The 19,856-nt window shown below is 50.7% G+C and overlaps 1 protein-coding gene across 1 annotated transcript in view; it reads left to right on the forward strand.

Moving 5' to 3' along the window:
- uba6 (ubiquitin like modifier activating enzyme 6) overlaps nt 1-19,856 on the forward strand; it is a 201,878-nt gene that overhangs the window by 148,102 nt on the left and 33,920 nt on the right. The window contains exons 20-24 of the mRNA XM_038804447.1: nt 2,123-2,228; nt 8,015-8,104; nt 8,215-8,295; nt 14,738-14,866; nt 18,721-18,772. Coding sequence (XP_038660375.1) covers nt 2,123-2,228; nt 8,015-8,104; nt 8,215-8,295; nt 14,738-14,866; nt 18,721-18,772 — 458 coding nt within the window. The remainder of the gene's footprint in view (nt 1-2,122; nt 2,229-8,014; nt 8,105-8,214; nt 8,296-14,737; nt 14,867-18,720; nt 18,773-19,856) is intronic.

The raw sequence follows: 19,856 nt of genomic DNA on the forward strand, positions 1-19,856 counted from the left end.
TCCTAAGATTTTGAAATTGCTTTTTATAACAACCAAAGGAACTGAAGATTGGCACCCTTATCACTGGCTTATAGTTAATGAATAAGCTACATTGTATCTATATTATTTGGGAATTCAGGGAAGGGGTGGGTTTGCCAATCTTTTGGGACCAAGATTCTATGCTTTCGGTGCAAATTGAGAATCTGTGCAAAATTAAGTATATGGGATTGGGGGTAATATATTGACATGGATTGAGAATTGGTTAGCAGACAGGAAACAGAGTAGGAATAAATGGGTCCTTTTTAAAGTGGCAAGCGGTGACTAGTGGGGGCACATAGGGTTCAGTGGGGGCACCAGTTATTCATAATATCGATCAATTATTTGGATGGGGGAACCAAAAGTAATATTCCAAGTTTGATGACAACAAGAAACTTGGTGGGAATGTGAGTAGTCAGGAGGATGTTAAGAGACTTCTAGGTTATTTATACAAGTTGAGTCAGTGGGCAAATACATGGCAGATGCAGTATAATGGGGATAAATATGAAGTTATCCATTTTGGATGGAGAAACAGAACGGCAGAGCAAAATTTAAATGGTGATGGATTGGGAAAGGTTGACGTACAAAGGGACCTGGGTGTCCTAGTACACCAGACACTGAAAGCAAGCATGCACTTATAGCAAGTAGCTAGGAAGGTAATTGGTATGTTGAATTTCATTGCAAGAGGACTCGAGTACATAGAATCATAGAATTTACAGTGCAGAAGGAGGCCATTTGGCTCATCGAGTCTGCACTGACACTTGGAAAGAGCACCCTCCTTAAGCTCACACCTCAACCCTATCCCTGTAACCCTACCTAGTCTTTTTGGACACCAAGGGGCAATTTATCATGACCAATCCACTTAACCTGCACATCTTTGGACTATTGGAGGAAACCGGAGCACCTGGCGGAAACCCATGCAGACACTGGGAGGAAGTTCAAACTCCACACAGACAGCCACCCGAGGCTGGAATTGAACCCGGGTCCCTGGCGCTGTGGGGCAGCAGTGCTAACCACTGTGCTGCCCCTTGGGAGCAAGGATGTCTTACTGCATCTGTACAGGGCCTTGGTGTGACCACACCTGGAGTATTGTGTGCAGTTTTGGTCTCCTTATCTAAGAAAGGATACAGAGGGAATGCCGTGGAGATTCACCATACTGATTCCTGGGATGGCAGGATTGGCCATATGAGGAGTGATTGGCTCAAATGGGCTTATATTCATTGGAATTTCAAAGAATATGGGGATCTAATTGAACCATATTAGATTCTGACAGGGCTGGACAGACTGGATGCAGCAATATTGTTTCTTCTGGCTGGAGGTCTAGAGCAAGGGATCACAGTCTCAGCATATGGGTTAGGCCATTGAGGACTGAGATCAGGAGAAACTTCTTCAGAGTGGTGGTGAACCTTCGGAATTCTATACCACAGAAGGATGTGAAGGAGAGGTCAAGTCACTGAATATATTTAAGAAGGAAATGGATAGATTTCTGGATTGTAAAGGTGTTGAGGGTTTTGGGGAGAGCACGGGAGTCTGTTGTTGAGATAGAGGATAGCCATGTCGAATGGTGGAGCAGGCTCAAAGGGCCAAATTTCCTACTCCCTATTTTCTATGTTGTTACTATTTTATGCAAATGCAATTAAACCTCAACAATGTAATTACTGAGATATTGACACCTAGAAGGACAAGGGCAGCAGATGCGTGAGGTCACTACCAGCTACAAGTTCCTCTCCGAGCCACTGATCATCCTGATGTGGAACATCGCTGACCCTTCACTGTAGCTGGGTCAAAACCCTGGAGCTGCCTCCTTAGCAGCACTGTCGGTGTACAAACCCCATGTGGACTGCAGTAATTCAAGAAGGCAGCTCACTACCATCTTCTGAAATATTAGACTCTACTCATCAATTAATGCTATAGTTTTTATATAAAATAATTTGATTTATTTAAGCGGGATAAATTACCTGCTTATGTGTAAATTCTGCTAGATGCAAGTTTTGTCTGGCTTGTATGAATTAGTGTAATTTATGTCTCTAACAATTACACTAACTTTACCTGATCAACTGTTGTTTATTTAGTTAACATTTGACTCTCTCTATCTTTTAATTTACAGTCGATGTGTATCAAATCAGTGTCCTCTTCTAGATTCAGGAACTATGGGTACGAAAGGACACACTGAGGTCATTGTGCCAAACCTCACAGAGAGTTACAACAGCCATGTAAGTGCATTACTTCCGAACAGTGCAGTAGCCCCATGCTTTGCCTCGAAACTCAGTCAAATTGGGAAAATTGAATTAATAAGACAAGAACAATGCAAGAGGGGGAAATGCAAATGTTCAGTCACAAATCATACCACAGAATTTAAAATTAATTTCCATAAATGTACAACTGGCAGTAGAACTCATGAATTTAGACTTGCAGTTCTTTCATTCGTCAAACAAAAAGGGTGTAATTTTCGGGTTCCGGTAATGGCAGGAGTCATGGAGGTCAGCTGATGGGCATGGATTTGATACAGCTGACCAGATATAGTTGAATACCACATGCAGATATGATCATCCTACCACATCCACAGTGATACCAACCCTTTGTTCCTTTGGATGTTTTTAATATGTCAACGGTATGATACAAATGTTGCAGCTATTTTTATTAATGATTATTAACTGTGGCCAAGAGCTTTAAGCTTGATTCAAAGCAGCCAGTCACTAGAGTACATTCCCAATTAATCAGCCATAAAGTAGACCAAGATGTTTCACTGAACCCACACTAACACTGTGATATTTATTCACCGTTAGCCGATATTGCCATAAATCAACAAACAATACAAATCGTTTTAAGGACTCATTTTTGATCCTTCGATCATTCAGCAGATCATAGTCGCTCTGTCTATGAATTTTAAAACACAAATGTTTGTTTTTGAACATAGTAAAAAGTTTGATGTCTTGACACTTTGTGTGGCATACAGAGAGCCCTGTGGCTGTGGTAGCTTTCCTCAGAATTGCTATTTATAAATGAAACAACCTTAAACGACCCACTGAAATCAATGTTAGATTCTTTCAGACATTTCTTGCCCAGAAAAAACAATGTACAAGTTGAAACACTATCGTATATTCAGAGCACTTATGGCTGAAATAACTTGCAAAGTAAAATACATCACTAAATATAAAATAAATATAATACTTTTAAAAATTACACTCACCTATAGTACTTTCAGATTGGCCAGACTCCATCTAGTGGCATAAGTTGGGTTACTGCAGGTAACAACTGAAGCCCCAGAGTTAACTGCACTGTCTGACTTCTGCCACTAGACAGATCTCTTTACTGCAAGTTCCGAACGGGAACCAGCAGCCAGACGAGGAGCAACTGAAAACAAACCACATAGTGCAAGCACTGCGCGAGTGCATGATAGTGGTTTTCTGGCTTGGAGTAGGAGGGCTGTAATTGTTGGGTGAGCTACATTCATCTCTCAGATCTATCTGTCGACAGGAAGAAGGATTGCAGAATGGATGACAGTGCTCAGACTGAGGAGGTGAAGTGGTGCCTGGCGCCATCTAACACAGCTCGGAGAAGAGCCACCGCCCGGGGTGTCAGACCCATACTTCAGAGTTAACTAGTGCGACCAAGGATATACTTATACGGCCTCTCCTATTTTTAGATGAGCGAGGCACAGTGCCGTGCATGTGTACGCTTTTATCAAGAGATGTCGTTTTTCATACTGCACGGGAGGATCTTCCGCCACATTGACTGGGAGGCCATCCCTTGCCAGTGCCCCTGAAAGTCGCTGCCACACTCAATTGTTTTGCAAGCGGCTCATTCCAGAGACCCACAGGAGACTTATGTGGAATCTATCGGCCCTCAACACACAAATGTATAAAGGAGGCGATGGATACCCTCTACAGTAATATTTGTCATTATATAAAGTTCACAATGAATGAAGCTAGCCAAGCTGCTAGATTTCTGTGATTTGCAGCGATCTCCAGCTGCCCAAGTGTGCAGGGAGAAATTGATTGCTCACTTATCACTTTAAGAGCTCCCTGGAAGTAGCCCAGATGTTCACTAAAGGAAAGGGTTCCACTCCATCAGCGTTCAGCTGGTCTACGATCGTCAGAAGTAGAAACGTTTCTGTTGTTTGGCCTGCTCAGGTGAGGCTCTGCAGAGCTCTCCAGAGAGGGTACCCTACATCATCATTGTGTGTTGAGCCTTGTACAACCTGGTGTTTCAGAGGAGAGATTGCTGACCATGGGGAGACATGGAGGAGGCAGAGATTTCCCCCGATGAGAAGGGCAGGAACCTGAAGAGGGCAATAATGGTCAGCTTCCATGTGAGGATGCCATCACAGTGACATGAGGCAGAAGATAGAACATAGAACAGTACAGCACAGAACAGGCCCTTCGGCCCTCGATGTTGTGCCGAGCAATGATCACCCCACTCAAACCCACGTATCAATCCTATACCCGTAACCCAACAACCCCCCCCTTAACCTTACTTTTTAGGACACTACGGGCAATTTAGCATGGCCAATCCACCTAACCCGCACATCTTTGGACTGTGGAAGGAAACCGGAGCACCCGGAGGAAACCCACGCACACACGGGGAGGACGTGCAGACTCCACACAGACAGTGACCCAGCCGGGAATTGAACCTGGGACCCTGGAGCTGTGAAGCATTTATGCTAACCACCATGCTACCGTGCGGCATGTACCCATGATCCAGGCAAAGGGAATCAAGCTCATTTCTCCTGTCCCTTAGCACTATGCCAATGATTGGAAAGGCATTTACAAGGAGCAATATCACAAGCACGGTTAGCATTCGACCGTGTATCTCTAACCCTGATGGATGGAGAGTCCTCGGGCGCAATTCTCCGCACTCAGGACGGTGCGGAGAATAGCGGGGTTCGTAAATTTTTACGGCTACGCTAGTCTGACGCCCTCCCGCTATTCCCCCCCCCCCCCCCCCCCCCCCCCCCACGCCCGACTCCCGACACGGATCGCTGCCGCCGTTTTTTACGGCCAGCAGCGATTCTCAGCTGGCCGATGGGCCGAAGTCCAAGCCCTTTACGGCTGTTTTTACGAACGGCAAACACACCTGGTCTGGCCGTTTGTAAAAACGGCCGTAAAGTCCCGATTTTGAAAACCATGGCGCCGATTGGCATGGCAGTACCAGGGCCGTGCCAAGGGTGCCAGTGTAGGTTAGATGGCCTTTAGTTTTTTTTTTCCATGTCGGTGCAACATCGAGGGCCGAAGGGCCTGTACTGCGCTGTATCGTTCTATGTTCTATGTTCTATGGGCCCGCGATCGGTGGGCATCGATCGCGGGCAGCGGGTCCGATTCCCACACACTCTTTGTCCTTCCGCCGCCCCGCTGTATCACTTCACGGGGCGGCTGAGGGGCATCCCGGCCCGCGCATGCGCGATGACGTCATCCGCGTATGCGCGGGTTGGAGTCTTCCAATCCGCGCATGCGCGGCTGACGTCATGTGACGCGTCAGCCGGCGCAAACTCTGGCAAGCGGGCTTAACAAAATTCGTTAAGCCCACGATGCCGGAGTTCACGGCCGCGGCATACTAGCCCCGACCGGGGACCAGAATCGGTTCCCGGTCGGGGAGGGGGAGGCTGGTGTCAAACCCGCCCGGTTTTGACGCCAGCCTTACGATTTCTCCCTGTCTGGGAGAATAGCGCCCCTCATTCTTGGAAAAGTCAGCACCCAAAGCTGAATATAGTGAGATCAAAGGTTGTACATCGCCACAAAGTCTGCGTCAACTGGCAGTCGTTCCACCGCCTGTCTCTGCATCTCCAGCATATTGGAGATGGGGGTTTCGAGAGGCTCAACATCATCTGATCCGGCCTCACAATCCACCTCGCCCTCGCCATTTGATTTGGTGGCCTGTTCTTCAGTCCTCCAAGTGCCAGAAACCTGGGTTGTCACTGTCTCCAACTGCTGTGGAGACATGTTAGTGAGGTGTTCTCCAGAAAGTGACCCTGAGCCCATTCTAGATCTAGCACCAACTGAAGTGTGTGTCTCTGTGGTGGTGGTGGGTGCAGAGGAACACTCTGATGGGTCTTCATTGATTGCATCCTCATCTGAAATGGTCTGGGGCTGAAGGGTTGGCTGGACCAGTGCCTGGGCCTGCTGGTGCCTGTACGAAACAGAAGATAGTTTTAGTTCATGAGCAGGTAGAATGCAAAATTGAATGTCAGGATGTGACCAACTAATGGAGGGCTCATCTGTACTGGGCTGATGGGGAGACCAGTCTTGCTTTTGCACACTTGACTGTGTCCTCCATGAGGGGAGTGAACTCCTGGATGGTGGTTGTCCCTCTCCCCATCTGGGATCTTTCCCTCCTGTTATGGGTCAACTTGAGCTGCATGAAGATAAATGGATGTGATGAGAAGGGTTGGAGCAGAGGTTGGGAAGCATGCACTCCTCTCTCGGCTGAACCCTCCCCAGTAAGGGCTGAAGGTGCTGTTTGTGCAGGATGATAGACAAGATGGTGGTGACATTAATGTATGCTGAGACATTCAGTGCTGACGTCTCCTTTGCTAATGGTGTAACCCATTGAGTGACCGATGCCATTATAAGAGTGTGAGATTGGAGTGAGCAGAAGGTTGCCTTACCCTGGGAAAAGGAAATTAGATCATCATCTTCCTGCAATGCAGGACATTTCTTTTTGAGTCCCAGCGGCACAGACCTCCGCTGCAACCCCATCCCAGGCCAGTGAGGTTGATTCTATGTCTTGGTTCCATTCCTCGGGAAGAGCACACCACAGCATTTGTGAGCGGCTTTCAGGCGAACCACCAGGGAGTAATGGCTGAACCTTGGGTACATGTCTTTTTTCTCCTGGGTACCTTCTAAGGAAATCCAGATCACACAGCTGGTTTGTGGCGAGTAAATGTGTTTAAATATGACACCAGGACCTTCTACCCAAAAGGTGACAGAGGGCAGACAAATCACAATCCACCCCACCATGTGATTTGGTGGGCAGCTCGCTGCTGCATAATTAATGAGGTTCCAAATACTGTACAATTGGGTGCATGAACCTGTTGCAGAGCGGGAAACACACCTCTTATCTCATGCGCCACCGTACTTAGTATCCAGAATGGAAAATTCCGCCCAAAGTTTTGTATAAGGGTGCTTTTCTCAATGAACGTTGCCAACTCCCCATATTTTCCCTTTATTCATCCTTTGATTTTCCAAATCTCCCTCTTGTCCTATCTTTAAATATGAATGCAATTCAAGAGACCTATCTAGCTCACCCAAGCAATTATTCTTGAGCTGTGAGCTTAAAGAGTGCAGGTTCTTCAGTTGTTTCAGGCATCACATTGAAAGCTTATTTTTCACCTCACAAACACGCACAAAGTCAAATCAGCAACAAATATCCTGTTTCTTTCTTGCCAGCCTGAACTCTCAAGCTGCTAATGGTAACCCCAGCATCGGCAGTCTTTCCCGCAGGGTCAATCAACAGCAAGCTTCCTGATTACTACTTGTTTCTCTGAGAGCGGCAAGCTACTTTTGGTAACCACACTAACAACTAACTCATACAGGTTTTTAATTTTAATTGTATTTCCCAGATTTAAGCGCACACACATTGCAACCCGACTTTATGGCTTCATCCATGGAATTCAGCTTGCAAGTTCTGCTTATAAAAGGTTACTTGTACACTGTAATAGAACAGAAAGTACTGGTTTCTTCAACTTTTGGTGACTCCGCTTAGCCCATTTATATTATTGGATTGTATTATATTCCATCGATATCTTCAACCAGGGTTGCTAATTCTGATCACCATCCAGTGATCTATGCTGGGCAGTTGAAGACTGACAGAGATTTAGTGGAACAATTGAGCTTCTGTGCTATCATTTCTGACCTTGCTCTTACTGAACTATTCTGTACAGCAGCACACGCAGCAAGTAAAGATTGGTGCAGTCCACTTTGCAGATGTTTGCTGTGTGATATTAATGTTTTGAAATTTGTGTGTTTCTACACTTTTCTAATTCAATGTTGGTTTTGTACAGCGAGATCCTCCTGAAGAAGAAATACCATTTTGCACATTAAAGTCCTTTCCAGCTTTAATTGAACACACAATACAGTGGTCAAGAGATAAGGTATGCATCAGATAAAATACTTCAAAGGATCACTTTGTTAGACAACTTGTCAATTTAAGTGCTGTCCTCTTATTTCCTGATTCAAAATCTTATTCCATTTTTCATTTCAGTTTGAAAGCTCCTTTTCATACAAACCCTCAATGTACAACAAGTTTTGGGAAAACTATAAGTCAACAGAAAATGTTCTACAGGTGAGAATAATTACAATAAAATGGAAATTGGCGAATCAGACATTAGAAGAATGTACACAATACAACAGTATGTTAATTGCACATTGCAGAATCAATACAGGACACTCATACACTTCTTTTCTTCAAAGTAGATCTTGATTTTCAAAAGCCTAAAGAGCCTGCATTATATAGATAAAGAACTCCAGATGGGTTGGTGATTGAGCCGATTCTTCCCAAAACTAACAACCATTCCTCTGTACTTTCTAAAAATATTTTTATTCAGAACATTTTCAATTCTAACATACAAAATGGTCAAACAAATTTATAGATTTTTATTAAAATATCCCTATAACCCAGCCGCCACATCCTGTATTTACCCAGAACCCTACCCCCCACATACACCCAATTGTTGATAAAGACCAGTTCCTTAACAAAGGTAATGAACTGCGGCCACCTGGAGTAAAATCCCTCCTCTGATCCCTTTATGGCATACTTTATCATTTCCAAATGCAGGAATTCCGACAAATCCCCCAACCTTGCCGAAGCCTTAGGCGGCGCCAATGCCCTCCATCTGAGCAATATTCAACTCCGGGCTATCAGAGCAGCGAAGGCCAAGATATCAGCCCTCTTCCCCTCCTGCAACCCTGGCAAGTCCAACACTCCAAATATTGTCACCATTGGACAAGCGTCTGCTCTAACTCTCAAAATTGCCTAGATTTTTTTGAAGAAGGAAGCCCAAAACTTAACTAAATTAGGGCAAGACCAAATCATATGCAAGTGGTTCGCCGGCCCCCTTCGAGCAACGCTCACATCTGTCCCCTATACCCGGACGAACCCACTCATATGTGCCTTGATCAAGTATGCCCCATGTTCCATTTTAAACTGAATGAAACTCAGCCTTGCACATGCAGTAGATTTGACCCTATACAGAACATCTCCCCCTCCAAAACCAAATCCAACTCTTCCTCCCATTTTCTCTTCACTTTCCCTAGCAAAGCCTTCACCATCGCCATCACCTGCCCATATATATCTGATATCCTTTCTTCCCCTATCTCGTCAAGCAACAGCACCTTATCCATAATTGAAGGCACTGGCAAACAAGAAAATGAAGAGAGTTCCTTATGCACAAAGTTCCATACCTGCAAATATCTAAAATCATTCCCTCCTGGGAGTTGGAACTTCACCACCAACTCCTCCAGCCCAGCAAACCTACCCTCCACGAATAAATCCCTAAACCTCTCGGCCCTCTTACTTTCCCAGATCTTACACGTCAAATCCATCTTAGCCAGTACAAACCTGTGGTTCCAACAGATCGGCGCCAATAGCGACATAGACCCTAACTGCTGTCTGAATTGATTCCATGTTCTCAGAGAGGCTATTACCATTGGGCTCATAGTGAACCTAGCTAAAGAGAACAGAGTGGGAGCAGTAACAAGTGCCCTCAAACTCAGGCTGGGGGGGGGGGGGGGGGGATCAGTACCTCAAAAAGGTACCCCACTCCACCTGGTTGAATGCTTTTTCTGTGTCCATGGGGATGATTACCCCTGGATTGACCAGAGGTCGGTGACAGCATCACATTCAGAAGTTTCCTAATGTTGGCCAACAACTGCCGGCCCTTAACAAAATCTGCCTGATCCTCAGAAATTACCCTGGCAGGCACCCTTCTAAAAGGGGTTGCCAGACCTTAGCCAACAGCTTTGCACCAGCGTTCAACAGAGAGATGGGCCGATATGACTCTCACTCCCTGGGATCTTTACCCTTTTTCAAGATTAAGGATATTGATGCCTATGCCAAAGTGGCCGGTAACAACACCCCCCACCCACTGTTTTATAAAATTCCACAGGGAATCTCTCCCGGCCCGGTGCCTTCCCTGACTGCATTGAACGAATACAGTTCATAATTTCCTCCAGCCCGAGTAGCACCACCAGTTCCTGCGCTCTCTGTACTTTCTTATAGCAAAGGGTAGTACAGCTGAATGTATGGCTGGAGACATGATGCAGGAGGGTGGGCTTTAGACTCCTGGACGCTGGCACTGATTTATGGGGGGTGGCGCAGATTGCACCTCAACAGGACTGGGACCAGTATCTTGGCAGGGAAGATTGCTAGTGTTGCCTTTAAACTAGTTTGGCATGAGGGTGGAACCTGTGCATAGATTCAGAAGGAAGCAACTGGAAATGAAAAGCCAAGAATTAGTAAACAAGTGTAGGTGGTCAAGGAACCAAAGATGACAAAATAGAGAAGAAAGGAGTTGTTCAGTGATTTAGTGCTATGTATTTCAATGCAAGTAGTCTAAGGAATAAGTCAAATAAGTTGACACTGGGAATTATGATATCATAGCTATTGCTGAATTGTGACTTAAAGACAGACAGGAATGTTAGCTCAACATTCCTTAACACAAGGTTTTGAAATGTGAGAGGAAGGGGAGAAAAAGTCAACACTTTGGTTGAAGAAGGAATAACAGCTGAGAGAAGGATGACATACTAGAAAGAGGATCAAATTAACAGGATTAGACCAGGTAGATTCAGAAAGAATTTTGCTGATGATGCGGTGTCTAGAACTAGGGGTCATAGTTTGAGGATAAGGACTGAGGTGAGAAATTTCTTCACCCAAAGAGTGGTAAATCTGTGGAATTCACTACCACAACAAATAGTTGGGGTGAAAACACTGTGCAAGTTGAAGAAGGAATTGGATGTAGCTCTTGGGGCTAAAGGGACCATGAGATATAGGGGAAAGGGTAATCAGGGTATTGAACTTGATGATCATCCATGGTCATAATGAATGGCGAAGCAGGCTTAAAGGACCAAATGGCCTCCTCCTGCTTCTATTTTCTATGAAGCCATGTGGAATGAATTGAGGAACACAAAATGCGTAATCACACTGCTGGGATTATGTTATAGACTTCCAAACAGAGGTAGAGAAGAACAAATATATGGACAAATTGTTCAAACTGCCAAAGATAGTAGGGAATTTTAATTACCCTAATATTAGCTAGAGTAAATTCTTTGTAAAAGATACAACGGGTGCTGAATACTGAAAATGTATTCTGGAACCCTATTATAGCCAATATGGATTCAGCCCAATAAGTAAACGGGTAGGTTTCATAGAATCATAGAATTTACAGTTAGAAGGAGGCCAAAGGGCAATTAAGGATGGGCAATAAATGCTGGTCCAGCCAGCAATACCCATATTCCATGAACAAATTAAAAATAAAATTGGCTGTGGTACACAGGATGGAACATGATCACATACCAAAGGATTTTCTGTACAGCAAGGTAGCCAAAGCCAAATGACCAGTAGGACACCCCAGAACTCTGCTTCTAGGATACTTGTATGATGTGAAGGCCCTAAAGATTGATTCTCGGACCTGGGACATGCTAGCTGACATCAGAGGAAATAGCAACATCGTCTAGCGTGTGCCACCATGGTGATCAGTGGTTACAGCAGCTTGGCAACACCATAAATAATACCCAATGACCATTCCATATATGACACTTGTGGCAGAACCTACCCCTGATGGATTAGTCATCCCAAAAATGCATCAAATGAGGCTGACCCATCCCCAACATTATTGATTTGCTGCATGTCCATCATATGCAGTTGGAAGGCTGCCAACGGCAATAGGTAAAGTGGATCTAAAGGACCTGATTCGATTAACAGAGGCCAATAATCAGGTGGCATAGATTTAAAGTAATTGGTTCATAGAATTTACAGTGCAGAAGGAGGCCATTCGGCCCATTGAGTCCTTGGAAAGAGCACCTTACACAAGCCCATGCCTGCACCCGTAACCCAGTAACCCCACTTAACCTTTTTAGACACTAAGGGCAATTTAGCATCGTCAATCCACCTAACCTGCACACCTTTGAATTGTGGGAGGAAACCGGAGCACCCGGAGGAAACCCACGCAGACACAGGGAGAACGTACAGACTCAGCACAGACAGTGGCCCAAGCCGGGAATCGAACCTGGGACCCTGGAGCTTTGAACCAGCTGTGCTAACCACCATGCTGCTCTGAAGAATAAGAGGGGAATTCAGAAAGATTTTTTTAATCCAGAGGGCGGTGGAGGTGTGGAATTTGCTGAATTAAATGGGAGAAGCAGAAGCCATCAACACATTAAAAAAACAATATATAAATATGCTCTTTGGGTGCTATAACCTACAAACAAATAGGGAAGTCACACAGATGTAAACTTAATAAATGCATCAAGGATTAAGTGGGAAAAATAGCATTAATTCTCTATTGCATCAGTTATCACTGAGGGAAGGGCTGAAATCTCTTGGGGAAATAAGCATTGAACCACTGTCTACTCAACGCACATAATTACTTTACTGCTGGTCTGATAAAGTCTCAGGAGCACGGTTAGTCTGCTCACTAAATAAATTCATTCCATATTTCTGTTAGGTAGCTCGCTTAGTGGTAGATCAATATTTCTGGGCATTCCACTCGTTATCAAGTTAAATGTGTATTGTTAAATCCTGACGGTGTTGATAAAAAGTGATCTTGTACAAATGTGCAATCCTTTTTGTTTTTCAGTGATGTAATTAATGAAATGTAATAATGTGGCTCTCTCTAATGGAGGGAGAATCCTATTCCTTGTGGACTGTGGCTAATTAATTATTGATTTGAGACCGACACCCACTTCTAATAATGAACTGCTGATTATCAAGTTACATTGAGTGTACAACACAGAAAAAGATCTAATCTAAAAGCAGATACTGGAAATCTGATATAAAACCTGAAAATACTGGAAGGGGAAATGGGGGTGGAAATACAAACAAAGCCTGTGATAGGGTGGAGGACAAAGATTAAAATACAATATTTATAATATTTAATAATATAAATATAGATCACTTAAACCTACCACTGTTTCCTGACAGAAGGCAAGGATAAAGGGAACCCCATCATGACTCTGGGAGGCAGAGGCAAGGTTGAGAGCAGAACTGCATGCAATGGCAAGGTTGATTAAATGGAGGAGAAAAAAAAACCTGCCAGAAGTACTGATATGGAAGCTGGCATCATTACAACAAAATGAGGTGGAGAAACTGGAAAAATGGAATAGAATTCTCAAAGGAAGCAGGGCAGGAGGAAGTATGAGCAGGTTACTCTGAGAGCGAATGGACTTATGGCGGATCGTCTAGAGCCTAGAAATGGAGACAGAGAAGTCGTGGAAGGGAAGGGAAGAGTCGAAGATAAACTATTTGGGAAGGGTGGAAATTGGAAACTAATTGTCCAGTTTGGGACAAGAGCTGGCAACAACGGGGTGAATTTGCTGGTGGCTGAATTCTCTGTTCCGCCAGCAACGCACCGGCGTCTGCGGGTTCCCCAACAGCGTGGGGTGGTTACAATGAGAAATCTCATTGGCTGGTGGCAGGAACAGACAATCTCGCTGCTGGTGACGGCACGACGCCGAGGAACATGCAGCTGGGGAGGGGAAGAATTCACCCCAACATCAATGTGCCAGAAAAAGAGGTGAGAGAGGGGTCCTGAGTTAAGGGTCAAACAATGACCCATGTACCTGGATGGCATAGCTGAAACCCATATGGTTTCCTGCAGCAATATCTTTTATTTGAGTCAAAGGAGATGTTCTTCAATGTGAGGCACATTTAGACAGCCAAGCAGAGGGAGGTGGTATGGATGGCTACTGGTTGGTCCTCTGTTCAAGGAAGCAGTGGAGAGCTCACAGCCCATCCTAATGGGGATGGATGTCCGAGGGATTGAATATTTGAATTGGATCGAGGGTCGGCCTCTACATTGGTTGACAAGACCACCTGCCATTGTTAACCTTGGTACCTTTTTTAGTGATATGTGTATCAGTACCGCTCGATCCCTTTTCTCCTCTATCCCTTCAGACTCTTATTATCCAAGTAATGCGTGGTTTCTTTAGTTTTCCGACCACAATGTAGCATCATACACTTGGCTGTATTGAAATTAATTTGCCCGTTGAACACCCACAATATTGCACTGAACTATCAACTTAGCTCCTTAGTACAGCTTGAACCTACAGACTTGTGACTTATCGACAGTGACTGAGCCAAGCGTACATAAAACCCTCACCAAGTACAAATGGCAGGCTTTTAAAAATATTAACTGCTAAAACTCAGAATAAAATTCACTTTCTGACGAGCATTTTGTACTGAATATTGGTCAGTCCGTCAAGACCATCTGTTTGAAATTATCTCATACTCCATACCTGTCAGCTCAGTGGATTCAGTCCTCCATTATACTGCAAACTTTACCATTTTACAACCACGCAACTGGCCCATTAGATGCACACAATACCCTCCAATGCCAAACGTTTTGAATTCTTATTGATGCTGTAATGATCAACAAAAAATTGGTTGAGTTTAATAGAATATGTATTAAAATGGAAAAATGCTTTGTTTTCTTCTGTTTGTGTTTATTTGCTAACCTACGAGTTTAATCGGAGGGCAGGTTACTTCATTCTTTATTGTCTTTTTTTTGCAGAGAATGCAAACTGGAGAAAGTTTAGAAGGTTCATTTCAAGCAATTAAATTACTTAATAGGTGGCCGACAGATTGGCATGAGTGTGTATCGCTGGCACGAGTAAAATTTGAAAAATATTTCCACCACAAGGTAGGATATCTAATAATATTTCACAATTGGTGCATCAGGTATGTAGATCAGTGCTTTTATGATCATTTTAACAATCTTGATTTATATTTATGATAATCACTGCAAAGGAAAAATAACTTGCCGGATTAAAATTGTGTTTCTACTCAATGCATTGTTGTACTTTTATTTCAGTACAAAGACTGTCTATATTTAACAGGAGATTTGTTAAGTAATTATATTACTAATTAGCTGTTTGTTTTTCCCCGGCCGCACTGTCAGAGTTTCTAAACCATTGAGCATTCCTTCAGCCTATCATCTCTGCGGCAGCAGCCATGCCTACTGCCTGCTCCCCGCCCGGTTCCCATTTGGCTGCCCCCTCTGCCAAACCTGCCTTCCCCTGCCCCGCCTGCTTTCCTGCCCCGCCTGGCCCCCTCGCTCGTTCCCTGCCCCGCCCGGCTCCCTCGCTCGTTCCCTGCCCCGCCCGGCTCCCTGCCCCGCCCGGCTCCCTGCCCCGCCCGGCTCCCTGCCCGCCCGGCTCCCTGCCCCGCCCGGCTCCCTGCCCCGCCCGGCTCCCTGCCCCGCCCGGCTCCCTGCCCCGCCCTGCTCCCTGCCCCGCCTTGCTCCCTGCCCCGCCCGGCTCCCTGCCCCGCCCGGCTCCCTGCCCCGCCCGGCTCCCTGCCCAGCCCGGCTCCCTGCCCCGCCCGGCTCCCTGCCCCGCCCGGCTCCCTGCCCCGCCCGGCTCCCTGCCCGCTCGCTCGCTCCCTGCCCCGCCCGGCCCGCTCGCTCGCTCCCTGCCCCGCCCGGCCCGCTCGCTCGCTCCCTGCCCCGCCCGGCCCGCTCGCTCGCTCCCTGCCCCGCCCGGCCCGCTCGCTCGCTCCCTGCCCCGCCCGGCCCGCTCGCTCGCTCCCTGCCCCGCCCGGCCCGCTCGCTCGCTCCCTGGCCCGCTCGCTCGCTCCCTGCCCCGCCGGCCCGCTCGCTCGCTCCCTGCCCGCCCGGCCCGCTCGCTCGCTCCTGCCCGGCCGCTCGCTCGCTCCCTGCCCCGCCCTGCCCGCTCGCTCGCTCCCTGCCCCGCCCGGCCGCTCGCTCGCTCCCTGGCCCGCTCGCTCGCTCCCTGCCCCGCCGGCCGCTCGCTCGCTCCCTGCCCCGCCGGCCCGGCCGCTCGCTCGCTCCCTGCCCCGCCCGGCCCGCTCACTCGCTCCTGCCCGCCTGGCCTCGCTCGCTCCCTGCCCGCTCGCTCCCTGCCCCGCCCGGCCCGCTCGCTCCTGCCCGCCGGCCCGCTCGCTCGCCCTGCCCCGCCCGGCCCGCTCGCTCGCTCCCTGCCCGGCCCGCTCGCTCGCTCGCTCCCTGCCCGGCCCGCTCGCTCGCTCCCTGCCCCGCCCGGCCCGCTCGCTTGCCGCTCCCTCCCCCGGCCCGCTCGCTTGCTCGCTCCCTGCCCCGCCCGGCCGCTCGCTCGCTCCCTGCCCCGCCCGGCCCGCTCGCTCGCTCCCTGCCCCGCCCGGCCCGCTCGCTCGCTCGCTCCCTGCCCCGCCCGGCCCGCTCGCTCGCTCGCTCCCTGCCCCGCCCGGCCCGCTCGCTCGCTCCCTGCCCCGCACGGCCCCGCTCGCTCGCTCCCTGCCCGCTCGCTCGCTCGCTCCCTGCCCCGCCCGGCCCGCTCGCTCCCTGCCCCGCCCCGGCCCGCTCGCTCGCTCCCTGCCCCGCCCGGCCCGCTCGCTCGCTCGCTCCCTGCCCCGCCCGGCCCGCTCGCTCGCTCCCTCCCCTGCCCCGCCCGGCCCGCTCGCTCGCTCCCTGCCCCGCCCGGCCCGCTCGCTCGCTCCCTGCCCCGCCCGGCCCGCTCGCTCGCTCGCTCCCTGCCCCGCCCGGCCCGCTCGCTCGCTCGCTCCCTGCCCCGCCCGGCTCGCTCGCTCGCTCCCTGCCCCGCCCGGCCCGCTCGCTCGCTCGCTCCCTGCCCCGCCCGGCCCGCTCGCTCGCTCCCTGCCCCGCCCAGCCCGCTCGCTCGCTCGCTCCCTGCCCGCCCGGCCCGCTCGCTCGCTCGCTCCCTGCCCCGCCCGGCCCGCTCGCTCGCTCGCTCCCTGCCCCGCCCCGGCCCGCTCGCTGGCTCGCTCCCTTACCCGCCCGGCCCGCTCGCTGGCTCGCTCCCTGCCCCGCTCGCTCGCTCGCTCCCTGCGCCGCCCGGCCCGCTCGCTCGCTCGCTCCCTGCCCCGCCCGGCTCGCTCGCTCGCTCCCTGCCCCGCCCGGCTCGCTCGCTCCCTGCCCCGCCCGGCTCGCTCGCTCGCTCGCTCCCTGCCCCGCCCGGCTCGCTCTCTCCCTGCCCGCCCGGCTCGCTCGCTCGCTCGCTCCCTGCCCCGCCGGCTCGCTCGCTCGCTCCCTGCCCCGCCTGGCTCGCTCGCTCCCTGCCCCGCTCGCTCCCTGCCCCGCCCGGCTCCCTGGCTCGCTCGCTCCCTGCCCCGGCCCGCTCGCTCCCTGCCCCGGCCCGCTCGCTCCCTGCCCCGCCCGGCTCGCTCGCTCCCTGCCCCGCCTGGCTCGCTCGCTCCCTGCCCCGCCCGGCTCGCTCACTCCCTGCCCCGCCCGGCTCGCTCGCTCCCTGCCCCGCCCGGCCCGCTCGCTCCCTGCCCCGCCCGGCCCGCTCGCTCCCTGCCCCGCCCGGCCCGCTCGCTCCCTGCCCCGCCCGGCTCGCTCGCTCCCTGCCCCGCCCGGCTCGCTCGCTCCCTGCCCCGCCCGGCTCGCTCGCTCCCTGCCCCGCCCGGCTCGCTCGCTCGCTGCCCCGCCCGGCTCGCTCGCTCGCTGCCCCGCCCGGCTCGCTCGCTCGCTGCCCCGCCCGGCTCGCTCGCTCCCTGCCCCGCCCGGCTCGCTCCCTCCCTGCCCCGCCCGGCTCGCTCCCTCCCTGCCCCGCCCGGCTCGCTCCCTCCCTGCCCCGCCCGGCTCGCTCCCTCCCTGCCCCGCCCGGCTCGCTCGCTCCCTGCCCCGCCCGGCTCGCTCGCTCCCTGCCCCGCCTGGCTCGCTCGCTCCCTGCCCCGCCCGCTCCCTGCCCCGCCCGCTCCCTGCCCCGCCCGCTCCCTGCCCCGCTCGCTCCCTGCCCCGCCCGGCTCCCTGGCGCACTCGCTCCCTGCCCCGCCCGGCTCCCTGGCTCGCTCGCTCCCTGCCCCGCCCGGCTCCCTGGCTCGCTCGCTCCCTGCCCCGCCCGGCTCCGCTCGCTCGCTCCTTGCCCCGCCCAGCTCCGCTCGCTCCCTGCCCCGCTCGCTCCCTGCCCCGCTCGCTCCCTGCCCCGCCCGGCTCCCTGGCTCACTCGCTCCCTGCCCCGCCCGGCTCCCTGGCTCACTCGCTCCCTGCCCCGCCCGGCTCCCTGGCTCGCTCACTCCCTGCCCCGCCCGGCTCCGCTCGCTCGCTCCTTGCCCCGCCCAGCTCCGCTCGCTCCCTGCCCCGCCCAGCTCCCTTGCTCCTCCGTGCCCAGTCACCCTCACACCCCCTCCCTGCCCCGCCCAGTTACCCTCACCCCCCCCTCCCTGCCCTGCCCAGTTACCCTCACACCCCCTCCCTGCCCCGCCCAGTCACCCTCACACCCCCTCCCTGCCCCGCCCAGTTACCCTCACACCCCCTCCCTGCCCTGCCCAGTTACCCTCACACCCCCTCCCTGCCCCGCCCAGTTACCCTCTTTCAGCCCCCCCATCTCGGTCAAGCATGACTTTCATTGTTGCCAACCCCCTTTGCTGTAATTCTGCCCCTGCAAAGCCTCCCTGCCCGCATCCCAAACCTCTCTTATTTTCTCGTGAAAAAAGTCGCATTGGCATATGTTCATTCTGGCAATGCACAAAAAAAATGAGAATGTAGGCCTCTGTCTGCAAAGCAGAAGCAGTGACCCATTCTTTATCTTCCTCCAGGCCGTGCAACTTCTGCACTCATTTCCACTAGATACTAAACTGAAGGATGGAAGTAAGTATTGTGGTAAAGTTTGTATGTTTTATTACATTTATCTTTCTTCGTGTTAGGCACTTGTTAAGTCAATAACTGCTGCATTTGTGATATTTGATCACTAGATCTGATACAATAATGTCATAACATTTAAAAGCTCAGTCAGGATTCCCACTACTCTTGACTACTAATGATTCTGCGGAAAAGATGTGGGCATTATATCCGTTTCTGTCCTCACTGACTGCTGCAGCCAATAGAAGGCTCTTTGCCTTTTCCAAGAACGTTTACCCAGATTAATAATAATTATCTTTATTATTGTCACAGGTAGGCTTACATTACACTGCAATGAAGTTACTGTGAAAATGCCCTAGCCGCCACACTCAAGCGCGTGTTCAGGTACACAGAGGGAAATCACCTAACAGCACGTCTTTCGGGACTTTGAACATCTCGAACACTAGGATTCCAAACATAGCAGAAGGATGCCATTTGGCCCATCAGGTCTGGGCCAATCCTCCGAAAGAGCACCCTACCTAGGCCCCCCTCCCCACCTAACCTGCACATTTCTGGACTGTGGGAGGAAACCGGAGCACCCGGAGGAAACCCACGCAGACACGGGGAGAAAGTGGAAACTCCACACAGTCATCCAAGGCTGGAATCGAGCCCGAATCGCTGGTGCTGTGATGCAGCAGTGCTAACCACTGTGCCGCCATGCCACTTCATACCTCTTTATGTATGTTAAGATTTTAAAAGGGCTGGGTCACACGCAAATTAATAATCCCTTGAGTTGAAATTGATATCTGGTGCCTGTGTGAACAGGGTAAGCAAGCCTCTTAACAAATCAGATTAAAGGGTTAAAAAGGATGTATAAATTAGAATTCAATGGGCTGAGTTCTCCCATTCCCCAGCCGTGGATTTCTTGGATTTCTCTGTGTCGTGCCATTCACTGCCAGCGGGATTCGATGTTCTCGTCGCTTGTCAGTGGGATTTTCCAGTGAAACCACCGCACACTGCTGGGAAAACCATGGGTGAGGACGCGCTGTTGGTGGGAAAACTGAATCACAACAGCCAGCAAATTCTTGCCAATGTCTAATTAGACACAGGGAAA

Source organism: Scyliorhinus canicula, chromosome 8, assembly GCF_902713615.1.
Source record: "Scyliorhinus canicula chromosome 8, sScyCan1.1, whole genome shotgun sequence".
Lineage (NCBI taxonomy): Eukaryota > Metazoa > Chordata > Chondrichthyes > Carcharhiniformes > Scyliorhinidae > Scyliorhinus > Scyliorhinus canicula.